Source organism: Ursus maritimus, unplaced genomic scaffold (genome assembly GCF_017311325.1).
Source record: "Ursus maritimus isolate PB19 unplaced genomic scaffold, ASM1731132v1 scaffold_12, whole genome shotgun sequence".
Lineage (NCBI taxonomy): Eukaryota > Metazoa > Chordata > Mammalia > Carnivora > Ursidae > Ursus > Ursus maritimus.
In genome coordinates this window covers 49560198-49586289 of record NW_024423564.1, presented here as the reverse complement: position 1 = coordinate 49586289, position 26092 = coordinate 49560198, and the positions used below count along the sequence as shown (strand labels likewise).

The 26092-nt window shown below is 34.3% G+C and overlaps 1 protein-coding gene across 3 annotated transcripts in view; it reads right to left on the bottom strand.

Moving 5' to 3' along the window:
- Nucleotides 1-26092, bottom strand: part of DNAI4 (dynein axonemal intermediate chain 4) — a 92203-nt gene that overhangs the window by 12079 nt on the left and 54032 nt on the right. For 2 of the 3 annotated variants that reach the window (XM_040627157.1, XM_040627159.1), the window contains exons 9-16: nucleotides 19329-19540; nucleotides 16395-16481; nucleotides 14821-14972; nucleotides 12930-13087; nucleotides 12493-12614; nucleotides 7150-7248; nucleotides 6104-6330; nucleotides 3754-3910 (exon numbers count right to left, since the gene is read on the bottom strand). In XM_040627157.1, the coding sequence (XP_040483091.1) occupies nucleotides 3754-3910; nucleotides 6104-6330; nucleotides 7150-7248; nucleotides 12493-12614; nucleotides 12930-13087; nucleotides 14821-14972; nucleotides 16395-16481; nucleotides 19329-19540 (1214 nt within the window). Of the gene's footprint in view, nucleotides 1-3753; nucleotides 3911-6103; nucleotides 6331-7149; nucleotides 7249-12492; nucleotides 12615-12929; nucleotides 13088-14820; nucleotides 14973-16394; nucleotides 16482-19328; nucleotides 19541-26092 lie in introns of those variants that run through there. The other variant, XR_005834138.1, reaches the window with a different exon arrangement.

Genomic DNA, 26092 nt, shown 5'->3' with positions numbered 1-26092 from the left:
TATATATATATATCACATCTCACATCTTCTTTATCCATTCATCAGTCGATGGACATTTGGGCTTTTTCCATAATTTGGCTATTGTAGATAATGCTGCTATAAACATTGGGGCGCATGTATTCCTTTGAATTAGTGTTTTTGTATTCTTTGGGTAAAAATCTAGTAGTGTAATTGCTGGATCATGGGGTAGTTCTCTTTTTAACTTGAGGAGGAACCTCCATACTGTTTTCCAGAGTTGCACCAGTTTGCATAAAAAAGAATGAAATCTTGCCATTTGCAACGATATGGATGGAGCTAGAGTATTATGCTAAGCTGAATAAGTCAGTCAAAGAAAGAAAAATACCATATGATTTCACTCATATGTGAAATTTAAGAAACAAAACAAATGAGCATAGGGGGAAAAAGAGAGAGAGAAGCAAGCCAAGAAACAGACTCTTAAATATAGAGAACAATGGTTACTAGAGGGGAGGTTGGTGGGGGATGGATGAAATAGGTGATGAGGATTAAGGCAGGTACTTGTGATGAGCACTGGGTGATGTATGGAAGTGCTGAATCACTAAATTCTACACCTGAAACTAATATTACTCTGTATGTTAACTGGAATTTAAATAAAAACTTTAAGGTAGTTAGGAAAATCTCCTTAAATGTCCACAGTCAATATGCATGTCAGCCGGTTGAGAAAATAATCTCCAAAACTACTTGTAATTCTTCATTTGTTTCTTTATTGGGAAAACCTATTTTTACCCAGAGAAGAAGAATAATTGTATATAGAAAATATGCAACAAATCAAGCAGGTAATTTTAATATTTTTTGTATTAAGGAACTTGTATATATTTGGCATTTTAAATATTCATTATTTATTAGAGAATTTGCCATTTTTAGATTGTCTCACAAATAAATTTGTGATTCTAGTTTAAATGTGTAATTGGGTAATTGATTTAGACTTGTGATTGTAGATTGAAATATTATTAATTTGTAAAAAGCATTGAAACATTTAAGATTCATCACATTCAACATTTAAAATTTATTAAATCAATAAGAATTCCTTCAGTGTCTTAAGGACATAAGACAATTGAAGTACTTAAAAAATCGATATTAAATTTATAAATTAAAGGATTTAAAGAAACTTGTTTCAAAAGCTTATTAAAAGTATATATTATTTGCTGGACTTATAAATAGAATAATAAAATATATTATCTAAATGTAAGATATTAAGATGGACTAAGATTTTTAAAAATTTTATAAAATATTTGAATGTGAACATTTTTTAATTTTTTATAATAATTTTTATTATGTTATGTTAGTCACCATACAGTATATCCCTAGTTTTTGATGTAATGTTCCATGATTCCTTATTTGCGAACATTTTAAGCAAAAGTAGACTGTACATTTCCATGTACAAAAGAAATATTAAAGATGAAGGAAAAAAGAAAGACAGGAAAAAACACCTCATATTAATACCTTATACATGTCTCCTAATACACACGTGCAGGACATTCTCTATGGTATCATTGGCTTATATGGCATTTGAATTTTCACTTTTATTGAATCGCTCTCCAAAGAGGCTATGCTAATGCATATTCCCATGACCCTTGCATAAAAGTTCCTAATTCCCTACAACTTTGCTAATACTTACTACTGGCTAATATTTTAGTTTTTGTAAATCCAATCATTTTGAACTGATATCTTACATAATTTCAATTATATATTTCTTCATTACTAGTGAGAATGAATGTTGTTTAAGTTTATTTAATCTTCCAGTTTCTTTCCTATGAATTAGGATTTTATACATTTGCCCATTTAAAACATTGAATTGTTCTTATCGTTTAATAGTTCTTTATATATACTGGATGTTACGTCTTTCATAATGTCAGAAATTTCTTCTTCTAATCTATTTCTTTTAACTTGGCATATGGAATCCTGAACAGAAAGTGTAGAGGTGCAATTTAAAATAAGGTAGCCAAGGAAGATTTCATCAAGAATGTGACTGATGTTTTGAGCAAAGACCTGAAGTGGGTGAGAGAACAAACTGGATTTTAGATAGGAGAAATGACAAGTACAAAGTCCTAAGCAAGCATCTATCTATCTATCTATCTATCTATCTATCTATCTATCATCTATCATCTGTCTGACATTTACAGTCTATGTGGTTGGGGTAAAACTCTACCTCCTACATGTGACCCAAATCTAATCAACACACCTGACTTCCCTGGCCACGTTTCCCTCTGGTTGGATATTTAGATTATTTTCTTTTTCCTTCTCTTTTCTTTTCTTATTCTATTACAAATTATGCTCTAATTAATTGCTTTGATTGCCTTTATGAATATTTCTATAGAATAGAGTTCCAGAAGCATGACAGTCTTGGTTCAGATTGCCAAATTGCTGCCAAAGAAGTAATACCACATTATTCCAACATTTCTCTGTATAAGAGAAAACCTATCTTATCAAATGTTTGCCAATACTGAGAAGTCCCATTAAATAAAAAAATTGGGGGTGCCTGGGTGGCTCAGTTGATTGAGCATCCAACTCTTGGTTTTGCCTCTGGCCATGATCTCATGGGTCATGAGATCAAGTCCCTCCTCAGGCTCCATGCTCAGCTGGTAGTCTGCCTGAAGATTCTCTCCCTCTGCCCTTCCCCCACTCATGCTCTCTCTACAAAATAAATAAATAAATCTTAAAAAAAATTTTTTTTAAATAAAAAGAAGGAATCTTCTCCTTCTTTAAAAAAAGCTTTGCTAATTTCATACATGAGAATGTGACTACGTTTTATTTTAATGTAATAAATTTTTATTTCTTTAATTATCAATGAGGTTTAATTTTAAAATATATTTACTAGTCATTTTTTGTGAATGAACTATTCTTGACCATTACCCACTCTTCTAGCGTAGTCTTAGTGTATTTTTCTTATGGATTTTTGCATAATTTAAATATTTCAACATGTTTATCACACATGGTAATATTTTCCAGATTACTTCATAAAATAATAACTTAAACATAAAAAAACAAAAAATTGAGGGGCACCTGGGTGACACAGTTGGGTTGAGTGATCAACTCTTGGTTTCAGTTCAGTTTGTGCATGATCTCAGGGCTGTGAGATTAAGCCTTGGGTCTGGCTCCAAGCTCAGCACAGAGTCTACTTAAGGTTCTCTTTCCTTCCCTCTCTGCCCCTCCCCAGCCTGCGTGAGTGTGAGTGTGCACTCTCTCTCTCAAATAAATAAATAAATAAATAAATCCTTAAAAGATAAAAAAATAACATAAAATTCTTAACAGAAAATTTAAAAAATACCTGATTGCTCGTCAAAGTTTTACAACAAAATTTTCATATTTGAGATCAGAGTAAGGCAATAGGATAACGCTACAGAAACTAAAAAAACCAAATGCCTATTTTGGGAACATTGGATAATATCTAAAATATTATCATTTCTTGTAAAAGTCTTTGAATATTTCTTCAAACTTCTTCAGCTATATTCAACAATTATTAAATCCCCACAGTATACTAGGCACAACTTAAAGTTATTCCGTGTAACATTTATAATTATTATGCTACATTATTGTTTTCATTTTACAGAGAAAAAACATGAGGCTCAAAGAACATAAGCCCAGTAGATACCATGCTTAGTAGGTAGCAACTCTTGAGGCTTATGTTCTTCCTATTGCACTATACTTAAGATATTTCCATGTAAATTCCTCGTATGATACAAAATTACATAAAATTACATAAAATAATGTAAACTTTTGACTTTTGAATCTTACCCGGCCAGAATCCAAAGCAGTGGGCATATTTCTTAGTTCGTACACAGCAACCTGTCCGTCGCTGTCACCCACTAGAAGGCAATCTGTTTGTTTGGCAAAGAGAACAGTTGTGAACTTGATTCCAGGGTTAGCAACATTCACAATGAGAGGATCCAAACTGTAATAAAATATTTTATTTGTAAATTCAGCTGTTAATACATTCTTTTTGTGTATAGATCAAGAAAAGTTGGATAGGGGCGCCTGGGTGGCTCAGCGGTTAAGCGTCTGCCTTCTGCTCAGGGCGTGATCCTGGGGTTCTGGGATCGAGCCCCACATCAGGCTCCTCCGCTATGAGCCTGCTTCTTCCTCTCCCACTCCCCCTGCTTGTGTTCCCTCTCTCACTGGCTGTCTCTATCTCTGTCAAATAAATAAATAAATAAAAATCTTTAAAAAAAAAAAAAGAAAGAAAAGTTGGATATTTTCTGTGATTTCATGTGACAAGAACAAAACAAAATAAGCTTTTTAAGTAAGTTTCCAAAATCAAAATAACTGCTTCCCAACTCCTTACTCAGTCAAAACTTTCATTTCTTCAGTGAACTAATTTCAAATAAATAAATTCAAGAAGTTCACAATTAAGATGTGAACTTGTAAGTTCAAACTCCTGTGCTGGTTAACTTTATGTATTCACTTGGCTAGGCTGGGATACTCAGTTGTTTGGTCAGCACCAGTCTACACTTTGCTGTGAAGGTGCTGTGCTTAGATGTGATTGCCACTTAGATCAGGAGAATCTGAATAAAGCAGATTACCCGCCATAATGTAGGCAGACCTTATTCAATTTGTTGAAGACCTTAAGAGAAAAGACTGAGTTCCCTGAAGTGGAGTAAAACTCTGCCTGCAGACTGCCTTCAGACTCATGACTGCAACATGGACTGCTGATGGAATCCTAGCCTGCCAGCCTGGAGTGCGGGCTTGGCACTTGCCAGTCCTCATGAGTCATGTGAGCCGATCCTTAAACGAAATCTCTTCCTCTCTTTTTATTGCTTCTGTTTCACTGGAGAACCCTGACTAATACAACTTCTCAAGTAGTAAATGTCTTTTAATAGAAGGATATTTTAATCCAAATGTACCTCTGGAAGGTAAAAGAATAGTTCGAACAAGAACTTTTCCTTTTCGCCATCATCTGATGCCTTACAAAACAACAGAAGCAGTAACTTGTATACTTCTGAAGAAATGTCCTCAGAACTATAGTTTTATCAAAAAAATTAAAATCAGAAGTGGGATGAGTTAAGTGATCATTTTATACATTAGTTATCACATACTCAAATATAAATATTAGTTATAAATATTAGTTATAAACATTAGTTATCTCATACTCAAATATAAATTGTTTTGTGATGTAATCCTTGGTTTGGGGTTCAAACCATTTTATAGTATCAGCCATTACAAAATTTTAGAGTTACTAAATTATTAACTTCTAGGGGAAAAAAATTGCCATTAAGAATAAACTCATTGAATTTTCTGTCATTTGTTTCAAACAAGAATGTATTTCCCTGATTCTTCTGCTAATAACTAGCATAAAAATCTACAGTATTTTCCAACTGAAGAAGCAAAATCATTAAATACTTTTTTCCTGTACTACATAAATTTCCGTTTTAAAATGAAAGATGGGTCTAGAGGACATTCTAATAATTTTGGTGTAACACCTTAAATTAAAAATTTTAATGAAATGCATGGCCCTGGGAGCCTGGGTGGCTCAGTCAGTTAAGCGTCTGCATTTGGCTCAGGTCATGATCCTGGAGTCCTGGGATCAGGTCCTGCATTGGGCTCCCTGCTCCGCGGGGCGTCTGCTTCTCCCTCTGCCCTTCACGCTGCTTGTGCTCTCTTTCTCTCTCTCTCAAATAAATAAATAAATAATCTTAAACAAAAATAAAAATAAATGCATGGCCATTTGAATATGTTTTAAAACAAGGTAAGAGAATAAGTAAATATTGTAAAAAAATAATTATTTCATTCCCTTTATCTTATTGCAGAAAATCTTCAGTTAAAAACAATTAGCTGCCTCTCTGCATTCTTCTATAAAGTAGGCAATGAAACTCAAGGTAGCTCTGATATCTTACATCAGCCTGTAAAAGTCTGAGATGAATAAGGTAACCTATTTTCATTTAAATATTTTTAAAACCACATATAAGTAAATTAAAATGAATATAGCATCCTGGCCTATATCTTTTATTCATAAAGGACTCTCACAGTGTAAACTATTACTTGTTTTATGTGACTACGATTCTCTCTAATCAATACCAAAACTATCAGGTATCATTTACTCTGAACTGCTTCTACGAGAAATACCACCAAGGAAAACATTAACACTTGCGTGCTGACGTGAAGGTCCCAAATCTCCACTCTGCTCTCATTTGCAACTGCAAATACACAGGAGGATTTTGGAGACCAGGCAACATCATAAACAACATAAGTAGTTGGATAAAAGCTCAGAAATGGATTGGTGTTCTCCTGTTGCCATATAATAACACCCCAATCGGCAGAACAGCTTAAGAACACGTCATGACAAAATGGATTCCATGCTATTTTATATACTGGGCCCTAGAATTAGAAACATAAATTAAAATACATAGGTAAATAATATTGAACATCTTATACTTTAAACCTGATGAACAAACTAAAAATGCTAAGATTTCTATAAGATTTATGCACCATGCATTATTGTGTATTATTTTAGCTGAGAGTAAGGTCATAAATAGAATCTTCCCTAAATTATGCCATATGGAAACATAAAAATATAGTTGTTATAATACTAACTAAATATTAATACATATCATTACTTATTTACTTTAAAAATATAAGGATTATTTTTTTAAATGAGGGAGAAAATGAAGAAAACATAGATCAAACAATCACAAAAGGTACAGAAAAAACATTTTTACTTTGGGATCTGCATGTTATCATAAGCAAAGTTATTTAAACTTTGAAAATTGTAACTTCCACAATGTGCAAGAAAAAAATCAAGAATCTCTAGAAGCCAGGGGCACCTGGGTGGCTCAGTCACTTAAGTGTCCAACTCTTGATTTCAGGTCAGGTCATGATCTCAGGGCTGTGAGATGGAGGCCTGTGTGGGGCTCCATAATATTCTCTCACTCCATCTCCCTCTGCCCCTCCCTGCCCTCCCCCAGCTTGCAATGTGTGCATTCTTTCTTTCTCAAAAAAAAAAAAAAAATCTAGAAGCCAAATAAGATGCCCCACATGTTATTGATGGTTTCCATACAAGAAAGCACTTGATTCAAGTTGGTAATGTTAACTCTGAAGTTGTAAATTTACTGCGTGTTAAAAGTACTGTGTTTAATACTATTTTTTCAGAAATATTAGAAGATAAATTTTCCATACCCCTACTAAAATTAAACTAACCTTATGTCCTCTGTAGGTATCTAGGTATTGTTCATTATACGAACAAGAACATTTGTGAATATGACCTTCTTCAGTGCCAGCCAAATAGATATTTGTATCCTACAACACAAAAAATTTAAATGTATTGGCTTGTGATACATTAGTAAATGTGCTAAATAGAAAATCAGATCCCTCAAGATCTATTAAAATCAGCTCTAGAACCAAAACTAGAAATACTATCTTGATCGTGGTTCTCTGTTGTCTTTTTCTTTCTATCATGATTTTATAATAATTGAACTGCCTGAAGGACTACTGTGCAAAGAAAATATAGATTTGTTCTTTGCTGGAATAGAGGGAAGAACTTAGATCCTGTCTAGAAATTAAATGAACAAGCACTGGCTTAAAATAAAGAAGAAAATTTCTAATATTTAGAGTTACCTAAGAATGGAACTAGCGATCTAGGAAAATAGTAAGTGTTCTTTCATTAGAACTAGTCAAAGAGAAGAACAATTTAACAATAACTACTTAGATATATAATGCTGAAGAAATGATTCTTGCTTGGAATGAAAGATTGAACTAAATGGAGTCTCAAGCATTTTTAACACTGAATGTATGTACTAAATAGAGATTTTAAGTGTATTTCCTACTGTGAAGTCATAGTCAAAAGGTCTGAGAGTCAGGTTCTATGTCCTGGCTATATAGTCAGTATCACCCGGGAGCATTTTAGAGATGCAAAATCTCAGGTCCTACCCCTACTTACTGAATCAGAATCTTCATTTTAACAAGATTCCCAAGTAGTTTGTATGCACATTAAAATTTGAGACACACTGCTCTAGCATGTACCAGTACTTAAGAATGCAACTACTAGATCATGGAATATAAGTAGTTTTAAATAACACAATAAAGTACAATTTTTTTTCCCAAACTAGTATTACCAATTTATATTCAGCAGTGTATAGAAGTTCCCTTTGATCCACATTCTCATCAAGAGTTGGGTTACATTAGAGATCTTAAATTTTGCCATTGTATGAGGTATAAAATTCTACCTAATGGTTTTAGGTCCCATTTTTATGAATATTAACAAGGTTGAGCACATTTTTATGTTTACTGGCCATTTGTATTTCCTCTTCTGTTCATGTCTCTTAACAATTTTACTCATAATATTTTTTATATTCATTTATATAAAAGTTATTTAAATATTCTATTACATATACTTTGTCTATTATATATGTTGCAAATATCTTCTCCAAGTGTATGGCTTACCTTTTTACTTTCTTTAATGTTTTTTGACAAACAGAAGTTCTCCTTTTAATGTAGCTGGTCTTATAACTTTTTTATATACTAGCATTTTTTTTTGCTTTAAGAAATTTTTCCTACTTTGAGGTAATAGAAATGTTTTCCTACATCTTCTTCTAGAAGTTTTTTGTGTATGATGGGATAGGTATCTAATTCCATTTTTATGTGGATAATGATTATCCTAACACCATTTATAAGTAGGTTATCTTTCTCTATTAGAGATCAAGGTTACTGTCTAGAGTTGTTTTTGTCAGTCTATAAAATCTGAGATTTCCATTCAAGAGATTTATTGGGGAGTTCTCTCAGGAACAGTCTATTTGAAAGGAACGGAAATGGGCAGAGATTTAAGTTGAACTGTGATGCCACTGCAACAGAGGGCTCAGCCCAACCTCCAAGAAGTTCTGGAGTCCTGCCTCCAGTAAAGGAGGCCAGACATGTTCTACCACCATCCTCTACCACCACCAATAAACTGGTGAAGCAAAATGGTAGACACAAACCAAACCATATCAAAATCAAACTAAATGTACATGGTTTAAATATCACAATTAAAAGGCAGACATTGCGAGATTAGATTTAAAAAAGCAAGACCCAACCATATGTGACCAACAAGAAATGTACTTTAAATATAGAGACATATATAGGTTAAATGTGAAAGGATGGAAAATGATTTAAGAAACAAAACAAACAAACATGGTGGGGGGGTACTGGGGGGGAATGAGAGGAAAACCAAGAAATAGACTCTTAACTATAGAGAACAAACTGATGGTTACCAGAGGGGGAGATGGGTAGGAGGATGGGTTAAACAGATGATGGGTATTAAGGAGGGCACTAGTTGTGCTGAGCACCAGGTGTTGCATGTAAGTGTTGAACCACCTGAAACTAATATTACACTGTACGTTAACTGGAATTGAAACAAAAACTTAATTTAAAAAAAAAGATAAACCATGCTAACACTAGTTAAAAGAAAGCTGGGTAGCTACATTAATATCAGACTAAGTTGATTCCAGAGTAAATAATATTACAATGATAAACAAGGCCACTTTAGAATGATAAGAGAGTTGCTTAATCAAGAGAACATAACAATCCTACACATATATATACCTAAAACAAAGCTTCAAGCTACATAAAGCAAAAACTGATAGAATTCTAAAGAAAAAATAGACAAATCCACAATTATGGCCAGGGATTTCAGTACCTCTCTCTTAATAGTTGATGGAAGAAATAGGCAGAAAATCAGCAAGGATATAGTCAACTTGAACAACAATTTCAACACTAACCTGATTGTCATTCATAGAACACTCCACCCAATAGCAGCAGAATATATATTTTTCTGAAGTACACAGCGAAATTTACATGTAAATATCACATTCTGGGCTTTAAAACAAATCTCAATAAATTCAAAAGGATTCACTATAAAAAGTTCTTTCTCGGATCATGATGGAATTGAATTAGAAATAATTAACAGAAAGATCCTTAGAAAAGAGCCAAATGTTTAAAAACCAAATAGCATGCTTCTCAATAATCCACCCATCAAAAAAGAAATCAAAGGAGAAATTAGAAAGTATTCTGAATAGAATGAAAATGAAAATACAACATGTTGGAGTTTGTGGGATGCTGCCAAAGCAGTACTTAGAGAAAAATTATAGCACAAATGTCTCCATCATAAAAGAAGAAAAGTCACAAATCAATGATCCCAGCTTCCACTTTAAGAAGCCAGAAAAAGAAGAGCAAATAAAGCCAAAGTAGAAGAAAGAAAATAGAGATCAAATTGGAAATCAATTATACAGAAAACAGAAAAACAATAGTAAAATATAGAGAAATCAAAAGATGGTTCTTTGAGATCAGTAACATTGATAAATTTCTGGCCAGACTAAAGAAGAGAGAAGACACAAATTACTAATAGTAGGAATTAAAGAGGTGACATCATTACATATTTTATAACTATTAAAGGATACTAAGGAAATATTACTATGCTGCTAAATTTAATAACTTAGATGAAATAAATTCCTTGAAAGACACAAATTACCAAAGTTCACTCAAGAAGAAATGGATAATAATATAATAATAACCCTATATCTATTAAAAATTTGAATTTCTAGTTTAAAGTTAAAAATCTTCCCAAAAGAAAACTCCAGGCCCAGATGGTTTATTAATTCCATCAAACATGTAATGAAGAAATAATGCTAATTGTATGCAAATTCTTTCAAAAAAGTAAAAAGATAATACTTTTCAACTCATTCTACAGGATTATCCTAAAACCAAAACCAGACAAAGAAAAGAAAACTATGGAAAAAAGAAAATCAGAAAAGAAAACTATGGATAAATATCCCTTAGAAACAAAGATGAAAAATCTTAAACAAGATTTTAGCATATCATATCCAATAGTAGATTAAAAGTATAAAGTATATAAAGTATGATCAAATGGGATTTATTTCAGAAACAAAAATTTTAAAAAATTAATGTAATTCATCATATCAACAAACTTAGAAAGAAAAACTATATAATCAACTCCATAGATGTAGAAAAAGTATTTGACAGAAACCTAACATCCATCCCTGATAAAAGTCTTAAAAATGGTAATGTAATGGGATCTCCTCAATGTGACTGATGGCATCTACAAAAAAAGTCACAGTTTACATCATACTTAATAGTAAAAAGACTGAATGCTTTCTTCCAAAGCTCAGAAACAAGAGAGGGATGTTTGTTTTCACCACTTCTATTCATCACTGTGCTGGAAGTTCAAGCCAGTATAATCAGGAAAGAAAAAGAAATAAAAGTTAACCAGATAAGAAAAGAAAAAATAAAACCCTTTATTTACAAACTACATGATCATTTCAAATTCTTTACACTAAGGACATTTCTATGATACCAGACACCAGAATAGGATTTCTCAATTCAACTCCATTGATATATTGGGCCAGAAAATAATAATAATAATAATAATAATAATAATAATAATAAATTATTATTATTATCCCTCTCCTTTTTCTTCTTCCTCCTCTTTCTTTTCTTCTTCCCATTCTTCTTCCCCTTCCCCTTCCCTTTTTATTTCTCCTTCTTCTGTGCAGAGGGAGACAGTAGTTGTCTTACACATCATGGGATATTTAGAACACCCCTGGCCCCTGCCCACTAGATGCCAATAGCACTCCTTCCCATGTCCCACCTCTTAGAGCTGAAACAACCAAAAATATCTCAAGTCATTGTGAAATGTACCCTGGTGGTGAATTATGCCCCTCTCTGCCAACATCGAGAACTCTAGAAGTTCTAGAGTCAAAGTGAAATGTGAATTACAAGAATTTGAGAATGAAAGCAATTAAGAATACAACTACAGTGGTAAAAGCGAAATATAATAATGGCTTGAACTACAGGAGCAGTGAGTAGGCTTGGACTGAAAGGAGTAGGACAATAAGACTTAAGTATTATTTGGATGATAGGGTAGAATAGAGGAGGAGCTCAAGTTTTGGTTTGGATAATTAGGTGGATGATGGTGTCATTAAAGAGATGACCATATTATATATAACAGAAAACATATAGGATATGTTTCCTTGATGTCTGTCATAGTTGCTGAATTTCTGATTCCAGAGACTTCCAGATAAAAAGAATGAGAAAAAGTAGAACTTCATTAACTGTGCTTTGATTTGATTCTGGTCTTGATCAGCATGAATTTAACTGGTCTTCTTGATCCTAAGAATCATGAGAGTTACCACTCACATTGACATAGAGAACTGTGTAGTAGATTTGGTTTCTATCAATATGATAAAGTAGGAGAACACCCAAGAGGAGCAAAGAGGGGCTCTCAAGTTAAACATGAAGTTGTAAAGAGAATCCTTCCACGGTTCCTCAGAAACAGAGACCTTTCCTCTAGAAAGCAGATGAAGACATGGTATAGCAAACTAGAAGGTGTCACTCTACCTTGGCTTGCAGTTATGTCTACATTTGTTTTCTTTTTACTTAGAAGTCACAATATTTATTAACATGCTAAAACTTTGTCTTGCTTTATATCTTAATACACTTCAATTACCGGAAGTTGTTATATGCAATAGCAAATAAGGGATTGAGATAATTTACCTTAGGATGAAAAGCAAAACACATTCCAGGAGCCTGTCGAGATATCAGAGCCTCACCTTTTTTTTCCTTTTCCCCTCCCTTTTTGCTGCTGCTAGCAGTAGTTCGCCTCAAACGCATCAAATCTTTATATAAAGAAAAAAAAAAACATGTATCTTACTTACCACATGAAAAAGTATTGTATATATAATATGTGTCCCTTCTACAAAGAATAGTATGATTTCTGCCATCTTTTGCAAGTGATTAGGTTTAAAATTAGCAAATACCAGAACAAGATGCTTAGAAAAACAATGACCAAGCCCAGCTTTTTTCTTATGTAGACAAACCAAAATTGGTCACCTCTGACAAATGGCTCACTAGACATTTTAAGGCAGCACATTACAAGAGAAAGATAATTTGATTGATAGATATATACATATATATGTATACATTCTTTTTACCATGACAGTCTAGTCCTTTCCGTATAACCCATTTGGAGATTCTTCCATCTGCTGATATAGAAACGAGTATTTCTCTTTTGTCATCACCTGTTGTCCCTCGATCTTGTTCTATCCATTGTAGTTGCCATACAGGTCCCAAATGTTTTAGAGGTGATTCACTAAAATGGGGAAAAGCACTAAATATAGAATCATTGTCATAATTTTTAAAAGGACATGAGTCTAAGTCATAAGGGCAGTTCCCAGGAGCACTGTGACCTACTTATAGAATGATGCCTTTATTGTTCAAAATTGGACTTTTACTTTAAGTATTGCAAAAAACGGGGAAAATAATCATTTTGCCATGTAGTATTTTTTGTTTCTCTCATTTCTTACAAAAGGAAAATTTTACTGCCTTTAATTATATTAACTGCCATAACAGAAATACAAAAGAAAATATTTTCTTTCTCTTCAGAATATATTTTCCTTACTCTATTCTTTTACTTTTTTCTAGATAAGTTATGTAAATTTATTTTGGACACACTGAGTGTAAGTATCTTCACCTTTATAAGGATTTTTTTTTCATAGCTTAAATGAATAAATTATATGTCTTGTTTAAATAAACAATTACCTCACCTTTGTTTCTATGTTTCAGATTTGCCCATTGGCTTGATTCTCTCTATGGCCAAGATTTAACATTTTTCTGAAGAATTCAAATCGCTTCTCAGATTACTGACTGTTTTCCTATCAGAATAATGGGTTGCTCTCTTCATAGTACTGACGCCCTTGATTTTTTTATGCAAACCTTCCAAAGCAATAGTTCTGAATCTTTTAAAAATCATATAGCTTTGGTTATTTGGTAAAAGTTATAGACCCTCTTCCCAAAAACGAGCACAAAGGCCCATGCTTACAAAACTATGCAAATAATTTCAAATTTAAGCTTAAGGACCCTGCTCTATGTCTTTTTGCAGCTCTGGCTAAGTTTATTCAAACACTAATATAAATATATTACTTCATTTTTGCCCCACTGGTATCTGATCTATTACAAAAACCTAACATATTCAATATCTTTCACTTTTAACTTTTTTATTTTCTCCATATCACTCATTCATTCATTTATTCTTAATTAAACACTTACTACAATTCTATTACATGCCTGATATTATGTGACAGGCCAAGGATACAAAGGTAAGACTTAATCCTTGACTTCAAGTTGCTTATAGCTCCTCAGGAAGATATATATGTAAATAATATATATACATTATAATAAGTGTTATGATAACTAATACAAATGCACAAAAGAATGGAATGGGAAGGTTACATGGAGGGGGTGACACCAAAGCAATAAAGGGTACAAACTTCCAGTTGCAAGATGAATAAGTCCTAGACATCTAATATACAGTATGATGATCATAGTTACTAATACTGTACTATATACTTGAAATTTATTAAGAGAGTAGATCTTAAGTGTTCTAACCACACGCACACACAAAAGGTAACTATGTGAGGTGATGGATATATTAATCAATTTGATTGTAGTAAACATTCCACAATGTATACGTATATTAAATAATTACACTGTGCTTTAAAAAATCACATTGTACGACCTAAATGTATACAATTTTTATTTGTCAATCATACCTCAATAAAGCTGGAGAAACTTTTAAAAATCTTTTTAAAAGAATAAGCATAAACTGTCAAGGAAAGTTGGTGAGGTGGGCAGAGAACATGCAGATTTTAGGATAGAGCATTCCAGCTAGAGAGATAATATGAGGAATTATTAAATGTTTGAAAAATAATGGTATCACTCTCAACAACATAAACATTCATTCAAAATTAAAAAACATTAGAGAAAATGTTTACTTCTCCTTAAAAAAGCACATGTTATATGTTTACCTAATTCTTGGATTCTCACCTACTATCCAGAACTGGAACATTACTGTTGCTCTGCACATTATAAATGGCGATGGTGCCGTTGTGATAGCCAACTGCTAAAAGATTAGGTGCTCCAATTGAGAAATCCACAGCAGTAACTCCATATGGACTCTGATAAATGCGTTCTGGCCACTGAATTAAAAAATTATATTACATTTTAAACTTGGTTTTGCGGGCCATAGAAGATAGAGTATAATGATGGCTGAATGGTGGACTGGCTGGTGGCAGGGGACATGTAAGAAGAGCTAGTCTACATTCGGTTATTCCTCTCCTCCTAACTTCCAGTAGAGAGGAGAACAAAACGTCAATTAGTCATTTCCTTTACTTTGGTGAATCCTCAGAGCTCAATAACGTTAAGAAATACAGCATGGCCTTCTCCAATAGTTATTGTATTTTGATCATCTTTCAGCAGGATTTGTATGATCATCGTAGATCGCCTTCTTTAAGGAAAAATAATGCTGAGGGCTTCAGAGGGGAGGGACGTGGGGGATTGGGATAGGCCGGTGATGGGTACCAAGGAGGGCACATATTGCATGGTGCCTGGGTGTTACATGCAAATAATGAATCATGGAACATTGCATCAAAAAACTGGGGATGTACTGTATGGTGACTAATATAACAAAATAAAAATTATTTTAAAAAAATATTGGGCTCCAAACAAATTATCTAGCAATGTTCCTATCTTCCAGTATCTGTTTCGGATGCTTGGATTATCTAGACATTTCTAAACAGTGGATAGAAGAAGCTCCAAAAAACTCTCTAAGGTAGTCTTTTCTACAATTCTGTGAAGAGTTTTACTGTTTTGTTTTGTTTAAAGTCTAATCGAAATCCTCTCCTGCTTCTAACAATCTATGTGGAAAAGAAGACAACCTACTGATGATGGATCTTATTTCAATCCTTCCACATGTTTAAAATTGCTTCTTCCTTCCTTTCTTTTACTCTAAATAAACCCAGCTTCCTAATAGACTGGGGCTATTTATAAAAGCTCTAATCTTTCTTTTTTTTCCCCCTCTGATCGTTCTCTAAATTTTCTACTTCACATTTTAGTTGTTAATTAAAACTAATGTAAAGCTGCAAAGTAACATATTGACTACAACTGTTTGACAAAAAACATGATTGAGTCTTATTATTCTTGAAAAACTCATGCTAATAACATGGTCATCTTAATCTATTTCATGTATTCAGGATAGCAGAAATCTATCTTATAAGGTGATGATTTATTCGTACAATATGAAACAACCTAGTATTAAATGAAACATAACTTTCAAAGGATTTTCACTTGCAAATTTATTCTTCATTTTGATTAAAAAAATAGTGGTTCAATTCTGGATCATCAGATCTAACAGCACATAGTAAATGTCCAATAAATATTTATTAAATGAATTTACCCTACATAAACAAAAACAAATTTTAATTCTCACAGATTTAAACCAAAGAAAATAAAGTCTTCCTGGGCCACTTTTTTGACTTTAATTATCACATACAACTATGTACTTTATGGGAATTATGTTGACATTTATTTGACTGAAAATGGGTTTATTCCTATTTGGTTACCATAGGATTCTTTATTGACCAGCAGCAAGCCAATCCTCTTTTTTGCTCTTTAAATCCAAAGTGCCCATAGCCAACAGCCAAAAGGTCCTGAAAACCAGCAAAATATGTTTAAAATAAGAGAGGATGGCATAAAAATATTGGAAAATATATAAAGATGCATATTAATGAACTATGTTAAAAATAGCAATAAGACATTTCTATTGAGGAAAAAATACCAGTCTACCATCTATTTTTACTTTACACCTCCATCTTCCAAAGCAAAATAATAACCATCATATTTTCAGACTAATGAATATCTAAAAAGAACCAATTGCTAAAAAGTTCTTTTATATATTGAGATAATCTTCCAAGATTATATTACCACATATAATGTTTTATAGGTTTTTGAGAATGATGTAACTATTTCAAATATAAAGACAGGATGCCATGAACTGAATTGTGCCTCTTGTCTTAAAATTCATGTGTTGCAGTCCTAATCCCCAATATCATTATATTTGAAGATAGGGCTTTTAGGAGGTAACCAGGGTTAAATGAGGTCATAAGGGTCATAATCTTAATCCAATAGGACTGATGGCCTTATAAAAAGAGGAAGAGACACCAGAGCACTCTCTCTACACCATGTGGGAGCACAGCAAGAAGGAGGTCTTCTGCAAGCCAGAAAGACAGTCTTCACCAGTAACCAAATCAGCCAGCACCTTGATCCTAAACTTGTTGGCCTCCAGAACTACAAGAAAATTTCTGTTTTTTAACCCAGCCAGTCTATGGCATTTTGTTGTGGAACGCCAAACTGATTAATAAAGCAGGTCACTTCAAGAAATGCTTATAGACAAAAATTTAATGATTGACCAAACCCAGCCTCTTCTTCATAATCAGAATAACTATCAAAAATATATATTTTTTTTTTGCCACAACCCTACTTTTTTTTTTTTTAAGATTTATTTATTTATTTATTTGACAGAGAGAGAGAGACAGCCAGCGAGAGAGGGAACACAAGCAGGGGGAGTGGGAGAAGAAGAAGCAGGCTTCCAGTGGAGGAGCCTGATGTGGGGCTTGATCCCAGAACACCGGGATCACGCCCTGAGCTGAAGGCAGACGCTTAATGACTGAGCCACCCAGGCGCCCCCACAACCCTACTTTTAAGCCAACATCATCTCTCTATAATTTTCTCTGCCTTAAACACTTTTCATCACTATTCCTTTTACCCTGACATGGACAAGCTCCTATTAATCTCTTCTAGATTTAGTGTAGGCATCACTTCCTCTGTGAAGCATTCATGAGGCTCTCTTATATATTCCCACAGCACTATTTACTTTCCATATTAAGGCACAAAGAGACCATTATATGGGCAGGGTCTATGTATGACTAAATTACTACTGTAACTCTAGTGCCTTATCAGAGTTCCTGGCACAGAGTGCATGTTCAATAAGTATTTGTAGAATGAATTAAAAAATATGATAGATGCTGTCTGTCATATTTTTTAGCTTCACTAAAAATTATTTAACTTTAATCTCAATAGCAATATATTAATTTTTAAAATGCTAGTATATTCAGTTTCTAAAAATGATTTATCTGTCTTTATTACACAGTTGTTATTGATTATTAAAGCTCACTTATCTACAAGATGTTTCCCAAATATAATTTTATAAACACCAATCCATACTAAAAGTATTTTATGTTATTAAAAAATAATGTACATAACTTAATGTGTTACATAGGTTCTATAAAAATGATTACAGAACTTCTGTTTTTTAATAATCATAACAACTAGCATATTTGCACATAGCAGGTTATAAGGTGTGGTAGTAAAATAATAAGACGAATTCTTAAACATACATAGTACAATGCAGTTTAAACAAACAAATTAGTTTTGACCACTTAAAAATACACTAAATATCTATTCCAAAGATACTGTCATTATATAAAAGGTTTTTGGAATCCCTCATTGAGAATCATGTTTTCAGAAGCAGTTTATAAACCCTGGAGAAAATAAGTCTTGTTACTCTATAATCATCTCTTTTTTTTTTATTAAAGAGAAGGAGAGGAGAGACAGAGAGAGACTCGGGGCTCAATCTCACAACACCGAGATCATGACCTAAGCCAAAATCAAGAGTCAGACGCTTAACCGACTGAGCCACCCAGTTGCCCCTATAATCGTCTTTTTTAAAAGCGAATATACCATTCCTAACTTGATGATTTATATAATTTGCCTCCAGATGATTTTTGGCGGCAGTGCAGTTAAGAGCAAGAACCCTGGAGTCACATGTATGGGTCTGAATTCCAGCCGTTTCACTTACTAGTTGTGTAACTTTGAGCATTTAAGAGATGTGTAACTTTGGGCAAGTTATTTATCCTTTTTGTACTTCAGTGTCCTCATCAACATATTGGGGAAAATAGTACCTAACTCAGAGTTGTTGTGTTAAAACAAGCAAAGTGCTTCCAATAGCACCTGGGACATAGTAAGTGCTGTTTAAATATTTGCTATTATTGATAGTAGTAGTTAATTTTAGAAATCTCAAAATTATTTTGCACATTTTCAGAATCACTAGATTAAGTATATACTTTTAAATATGATTATTTTAAGAAAAATATAAGTTTGGGTACATGAGTTTGATGTATCTGAAAATAAATCAATTATATATTATCTTCCGGTTTACTTTTCAGTACCTGATATGGATTCAGAGAATACCATGTCCCAAGTACATCTCCTAAAATAAAAATATGATGTTTTCATATTAAAGGAGAAGAAAAATTTATAACTATTTTCATTTTCCACTTTTTGAAACATGAACTTGTTGTAAAGAGATGTTAAAACTCTGGTTTATGTTAATTAAAATCCCTTGCCTAAAATCTGAGGGGGGAAAAAAATCTTCATTAGTACTTGACAGTGACCTTTAAATGCTAAAGATAGAATTGTTAAAGTGTTCAATAACTTACAGGATTTGTTTTATTCCAGGCAAGGCTGCTCACATTAAGACCTTTGGTTAAGTCACAGGAAAAGGACCAAAGTCGTTCCAAATTGGCTGGTATTGTTGACTCTTCTGTACCTATTTCTATTTCTTCTTCCTCTTCCTTCTTAACCTCTTCCTCTGTCTCTTGTTCAAGTTTTTCACCTTCTAGAAAGTCTTCAGGTCCTGCAGGTTCTGGTTCTAAAATTAAATCACAAAAAGAGATTATTGTCCTCTATACCTGCAGGGCTCCAAACAGCATCTCTGTCTATGAGACACTTCAAGCACCATTGAATCTGCTGAAACATACGGCCCAAGTGACAGGGCGTTCCGAATGACTGCCTGGACCTGTAGTAGAATCCTCTGTTGTTCAAAGCTAGCACCTTTTCAGGTCACCCAGTAAATGAGCCAGAGTAACATGTCCAAATGAGGAATATGCTGCCTCCAAAGAACAAAGAAGTCTATTAGGCATTGTACCTTTTTTTTTTTTTTTGGTTCTAAGAGGGGCCAGATGAAACAACTTATCCTTCATGTTGGTAGGTCTATCTTGACATACCCCATGCCACCAGACCCTTGAAGTTTCACTGAGGTAGAAACCCCCTAAAACATTTTATCAGATTTCTCACCCTCTGGCATGCAAATCTTACCAATAAGTCTACTTCTTGTTCACCAGGTCCAAACAGCATAATACCATCAATGTAATGAGCCAGTGTGATATTAAGCTGAGGAGCTGATAGAACTCTGAGGTAGGACAGTGAAGGTGTATTGCTGGCCTGGCCAGCTGAAAGCAAACGGCCTCTAGTGGGTTTTATCAACAGGTCCTGGGGGAGCAGGGGGCAGAAAGAAGCATTTTCTGTGTCAGTTGCTACATACCAAGTACCAGGGGATGTGTTAATTTGCTTTGGCAATGAAACAACATCTGGAACAGCAACTGCAATTGGAGTCATCACCTGGTTAAGTTTACAATAATCCACTGTTATTTCCCAAGATCCTGTGTTTTCTATGCAGGCCAAATAGATGAGTTGAATGGGGGATGGGATGGGAGTCAATACTCTTGCATTGACTTGCATCTTTCAAGTCCTTGATGGTACCATTAATCTCTACAGTCCCTCCAGAAATGTGGTGTTGCTTTGGTTTACTATTTCCGTAGGTAGAGGCAGCCCTAGTGACTTCTACTTAGCTATTTCCTACTGTAAGAGCCCTCACTCCACAGGTCAAGGATAAAACATGGGGACTCTGCCAGTTGTTAAATATTTCTATTCCAAGTATACATTCTGAAACAGGGCAAATAACTATAGGATGGGTTCAGTGACCCACTAGGAGATGGACCTGAGCTAAAATTCCATTGATTATCTGACCTCTATAAGTCCTTATCTGGCTAATCACCACAGTGATGTTTTGGGTCTTCTGAAGTTAGTGTCCATTCAGAGCTAGTGTCTGGTAATCCCTGAAATTCCTGGTTGTTTCCTTTTCCCCAATGCACATCACCCTGGTTAAAGTCTATAGGTCCCTATGGGGAAAGCTGAAAGAAATATTAACAATATATATATTCGACAGTGTAGTGGGATATCTCCCTTTTATTCAAGGAATTCTGGGTCTGCAAACTGACTCAAACATAGAAATTGCTTAAAGGGCTATGACTTTGCTTTGGTATTTCAAGTTAGACTTCTGCTCACCTGACTCTTCTGCTTATACAGATCATATAAGAATTTAGGAGAAGACTGCCTTTTATGGGCTGAAATGTGTCTCCCCAAGATTCATATATTGAAGCCCTAATCCCCAGTACCTCAGAATGTAGGATTTGGAGACAAAGGCTTTAAACAAGTGATTAAGTTAAAAATATGTAAAGAGACTCCAAGAGGGTAGCCATCTTCAAGCCAAGAAGAGAGGCCTCAGAGGAAACCAACTCTGCTCACACCTCGATCGTGGGCTTCTAGCCTCCAGAATTATGAGAAAGTAAATTTCTGTTGTTTAAGCCACACAGTTTGTGGTATTTTGTTATGGCAGCCCTTGCAAATCAATACAGCACCTACCTATTTCTCTTCTAGGGACATGATGATCAACTAGCCAATGCCATGGGTCCCTAAGCCTTTGGATACCTTGCTCTATAGTGTCCCAAAGCAGTTCTGACATTTCAACTTCATTTATTGAAAACCACATTTTGGTCCAATATCAGCCAAGAAGAAAGAGAAAGAAGGAAGGAAGGAAGGAAGGAGGGAAGGAAGGAAGGAAGGAAGGAAGGAAGGAAGGAAGGAAGGGAGGGAGGGAGGGAGGGAGGGAGGGAGGGAGGAAGGAAGGAAGGAAGGAAGGAAGGAAGGAAGGAAGGAAGGAAGGAAGGGAGGGAGGAAGGGAGGAAGGAAGGAAGGAAGGAAGGTTGTACACCAATGTAACCAACACACCAGTCAAGATAGAGAACATATCCATCAACCAAAAAAGTTTCCTCATGCTACTTTCCAGTTAAGCTCAACCCCCCACAGCCAAGCACTGGTTTGATTTCTGTCACCTCAGATTAGTTTTGCTTGTGATAGCATATCACATAAACACGTTTGTTGGCATGTATTCTTTTGTGTCTGGCTTCTTTCACTCAACAATGTTTTCGAGATCCATCAAGGTTATAATGTATGTAAGTAGGTTTATTCATTTTTATTGGTGAGTTGTGCTCCATCATTTATTCATGCATTGACCTGTTGATGGACATCTGGGCTGTTTCCAGTTTGGGTCTATTATGAATAAAGTTGCTATGAGCATTCTTACATAAGTGTTTTTTGAAGACATATGTTTTCTTTCCTTGGGTGAATATCCAGGGACAGGATTATTGGATCATTGGGTGGATCTATACTTAACATTTTAAGAAACTTCCCAGCGGCTTCCAACATGGTTGTACAATTTTATACTCCCACAGCAATATATTAAAAAAACCCAGTTACTCCATATTCTACTTGGTGTTGTCAGTCTTTTTAATTTTAGCCATTCCAACTAGTGTATAGTGGCATTTTGTTATGGTTTCAACTTGCATTTCCTTGACGACGAATTATGTTTAGTACCTTTTAAGGTGTCTATTAATCATTCATGTATATTTTTAGAGAAGTTTCTGTTCAAATCTTTTGCCTATTTTTTATTAGACTGTCTGTATTTTTATAGGCTGTATGTGTCCTTTATATATTCCTAATTTACATCTTTGGACAGATGTATATTGTAAACATATTCTTCTAGACTGTTGCTTGCATTTTTTCCCCTTAACAGTGTTATTCAACGAGCAGACATTTTAACTAATGAGAAAGTCTTATAAATTTTTTTCTTTCATGTCTTAGGAATTTTGTGTATTAAATCATCTTTTTTTATGCTAAGATCGCAAACATTTTCTTTTTTGGATTCTTCTACAACTTTATAGTTTTAATTTTTATATTTAAATCTGTGGCCCATACTAAGTTAATTTATATGTATGATATAACATGGGGGTTGAGGTTCATTTTTCCCCCATATGGATATCCAATTGTTTCAGCACCATTTATGAGAAGAACAGTCTTTCTAAATTAATTCACTTTAGCATATTTGTCTGTGTTTATTTCTGGACCCACTCACTGTTCTCACTGTTCTATCTCAGCCATCCAAATCACTACTCTTAGACAAATACCACACTTCCTACGTTACTGTAGCTTTACATCAAATCGCTTCTGATCAGGTAGCGTAAGTCCTTCAACTTTATTCTTCTGTTTCAAAATTGACTTGGTTATTCTAGGTCCTTTGCTTTGCCAAGTAAAATTTGTGACCATTTTGACAACTTGATTATCTTTAGGGAAAAATTTTAAATAGTAAGAAATGTCTCTTACTTTCACTCGCATTTTCCAATTCTAGCACTCTATTCATTTGTGTAAATCCTAATTTCTGTTATTATTTTTTATCACTCTGAAGGACTTCCTTTCACATTTCTTGCAATACTTGTCTGCTGGCAATGAATTCTCTCAGCTTTTATTTGTGTGAAGATGTTTTTATTTCACTTTGATTTCTGAAGGGTATTTTCTCTAGGTGTAGAATTTTTTAGCACAGTAAAAACGTCATTGCATTGTCTTCTGGCTTCTGATGAGAAATAACGTCATTATTTGCTTTATTCCCCAAATGTCATGTCATTTCTCTGGCAACTTTTAAGATTTTTTGACATATTACTTATGATGTGCCTCAATGTTGTTTTCATTGTGTTTATCTTGTTTAGGTTTCATTGAGCTTCTTATACTTGGTTTAAGATTTTTTTAAATATGGAAATTTTTCAGCTACCCTTTCTTCAAATATTTTTCTGCTTCTCCTCCTCTCTTTTCCACCATTATAATCCCAATTTCATGTATGTTAAGTCACATGACCTTGTGACACAGGTTATTGAGGCTTTTTTTTTTTTTTTGCCTTATTTCTCTCTGTACTTCAGTTTGGAATGTTCCTATTGCTTTGTCTTTAAGCTCACTGACACTGATCTTCTGCCCTTTTTAGTACTCCAATTAAGACCATCCAGTGAACTTTTCATTTCAAGTATTATATTTTTCAATTCTAGAAGTTCCATTTGGTTCTGTGTGTAGCTTTCATTGTTTCCTCATTATATTCTTATTTCCCTTTAAATCCTTAAGTATACGTTAATAGCTTTTTCTTTAATAGACTTATTTTTTTAGAGAAGTTTAAGGTTCACAGAAAAATTGAACTTAAATAGAGAGTTCCTCTACCCTCAAACCCAGATATATGCACAGCCTCCCACTGAATCATCATCCTGCACCAGTGATATATTTGTTATAATTGATGAACCACAATGACAAATCATTATCACCTAAACTCCATAGTTTACATTAGGGTTCACTCCTGGTGTGTATATTCTATGGGTTTGGACAAATGTACAATGACATGTACTCACCATTATAGTATCATAGAGAATAGTTTCACTGCTCTAAAAATCTTATGTACTCTGCCTATTTATTCCTTCCAATCCTCAAGTCCCTGGCAACCAATGATCTTTTTATTGTCTCCATATTTTTGTCTTTTCCAGAATGTCATACATTTGGGACCATATCATATAAAGCCTTTTTAGACTGGCTTCTTTCATTTAGTAATACATATTTACATTTTCTCCACATCCATTCATGGCTTGAAATTTTATTTCTTTTTAGTGTTGAATAATATTGCATTGTCTGGATATGCCACAATTTATTTATCCATTCACCTACTGAAGGACATCTTGGTTACTTCCAGGTTTTGGCAATTATCAATAAAACCACTAATCATTTGTGTTCAGGTTTTTGTGGGTGTGTAAGTATTCAACCACATTGGGTAAATACTAAGGAGTGTGATTACGGACCATATGGTAACAGTATGTTTAGTTTTGTAAGGAACTGCCAAACTGTCTTCCAAAGTGGCTGAACCATTCACTGTGCAATCCCACAAGCATTGAATGAGAGTTCTTGTTCTGTATCTTTGCCACTGTTGGTGGTGTCAACGTTTTGGACTTTCATCATTCTAATAGGTGTGTAGTGGTATCTCGTTGTTTTAGTTTACAATTCCCTAATGATATATGATGTTGAGCATCTTTTTTATGGTCATTTGTCATGTGTATTTTTTTGGGGGGGGTAAGTGTCTGTTAAGGTCTTTTGCCTATTTTTTTAAATGTTTTTTTATTATATTATGTTAGTCACCATACAGTACATCCCCGGTTTCCGATGTAAAGCTCGATGCTTCATTAGTTGCGTATAACACCCAGTGCACCATGCAACACGTGCCCTCCTCACTACCCATCACCAGTCCATCCCATTCTCCCACCCCCTCCCTTCTGAAGCCCTCAGTTTGTTTCTCAGAGTCCATAGTCTCCCATACTTCATTCCCCCTTCTGATTACCCCCCTTTATCCCTTTCTTCCCCTACCGATCTTCCTAGTTCTTATGTTCCATAAATGAGAGAAATCATATGGTAATTGTCTTTCTCTGCTTGACTTATTTCACTTAGCATTATCTCCTCCAGTGCCGTCCATGTTGCAGCAAATGTTGGGAACTCATTCTTTCTGATGGCTGAGTAATATTCCATTGTATATATGGACCACAACTTCTTAATCCAGTCATCTGTTGAAGGGCATCTCAGTTCTTTCCACGATTTGGCTATTATGGACAATGCTGCTATGAACATTGGGGTGCATATGGCCCTTCTCTTCACTACATCTGTATCTTTGGGGTAAATACCCAGTAGTGCAGTTGCTGGGTCAGAGGGTAGCTCAATTTTTAACTTTTTAAGGGACCTCCACACTGTTTTCCAGAGTGGCTGTACCAACTTGCATTCCCACCAACAATGTAGGAGGGATCCCCCTTCTCCACATCCTCTCCAGCAATTGTTGTTTCTTGCCTTGTCTATTTTTGCCATTCTAACTGGCGTAAGGTGGTATCTTAGTGTGGTTTTGATTTGAATTTCCCTGATGGCTAATGATTTTGAACATTTTTTCATGTGTCTGTTAGCCATTTGTATGTCATCATTGGAAAAGTGTCTGTTCATATCTTCTGCCCATTTTATGATTTATTTGTTTCTCGTGTATTGAGTTTGAGAAGTTCTTTGTAGATCTTGGATACCAGTCTTTCATCTGCAGTGTCATTTGCAAATATCTTCTCCCATTCCATGGGCTGCCTCTTAGTTTTTTTGACTGTTTCCTTGGCTGTGCAGAAGCTTTTTATCTTGATGAAGTCCCACAAGTTCCTTTTATCTTTTCTTTCTCTTGCCTTTGGAGATGTGTCATGAAAAA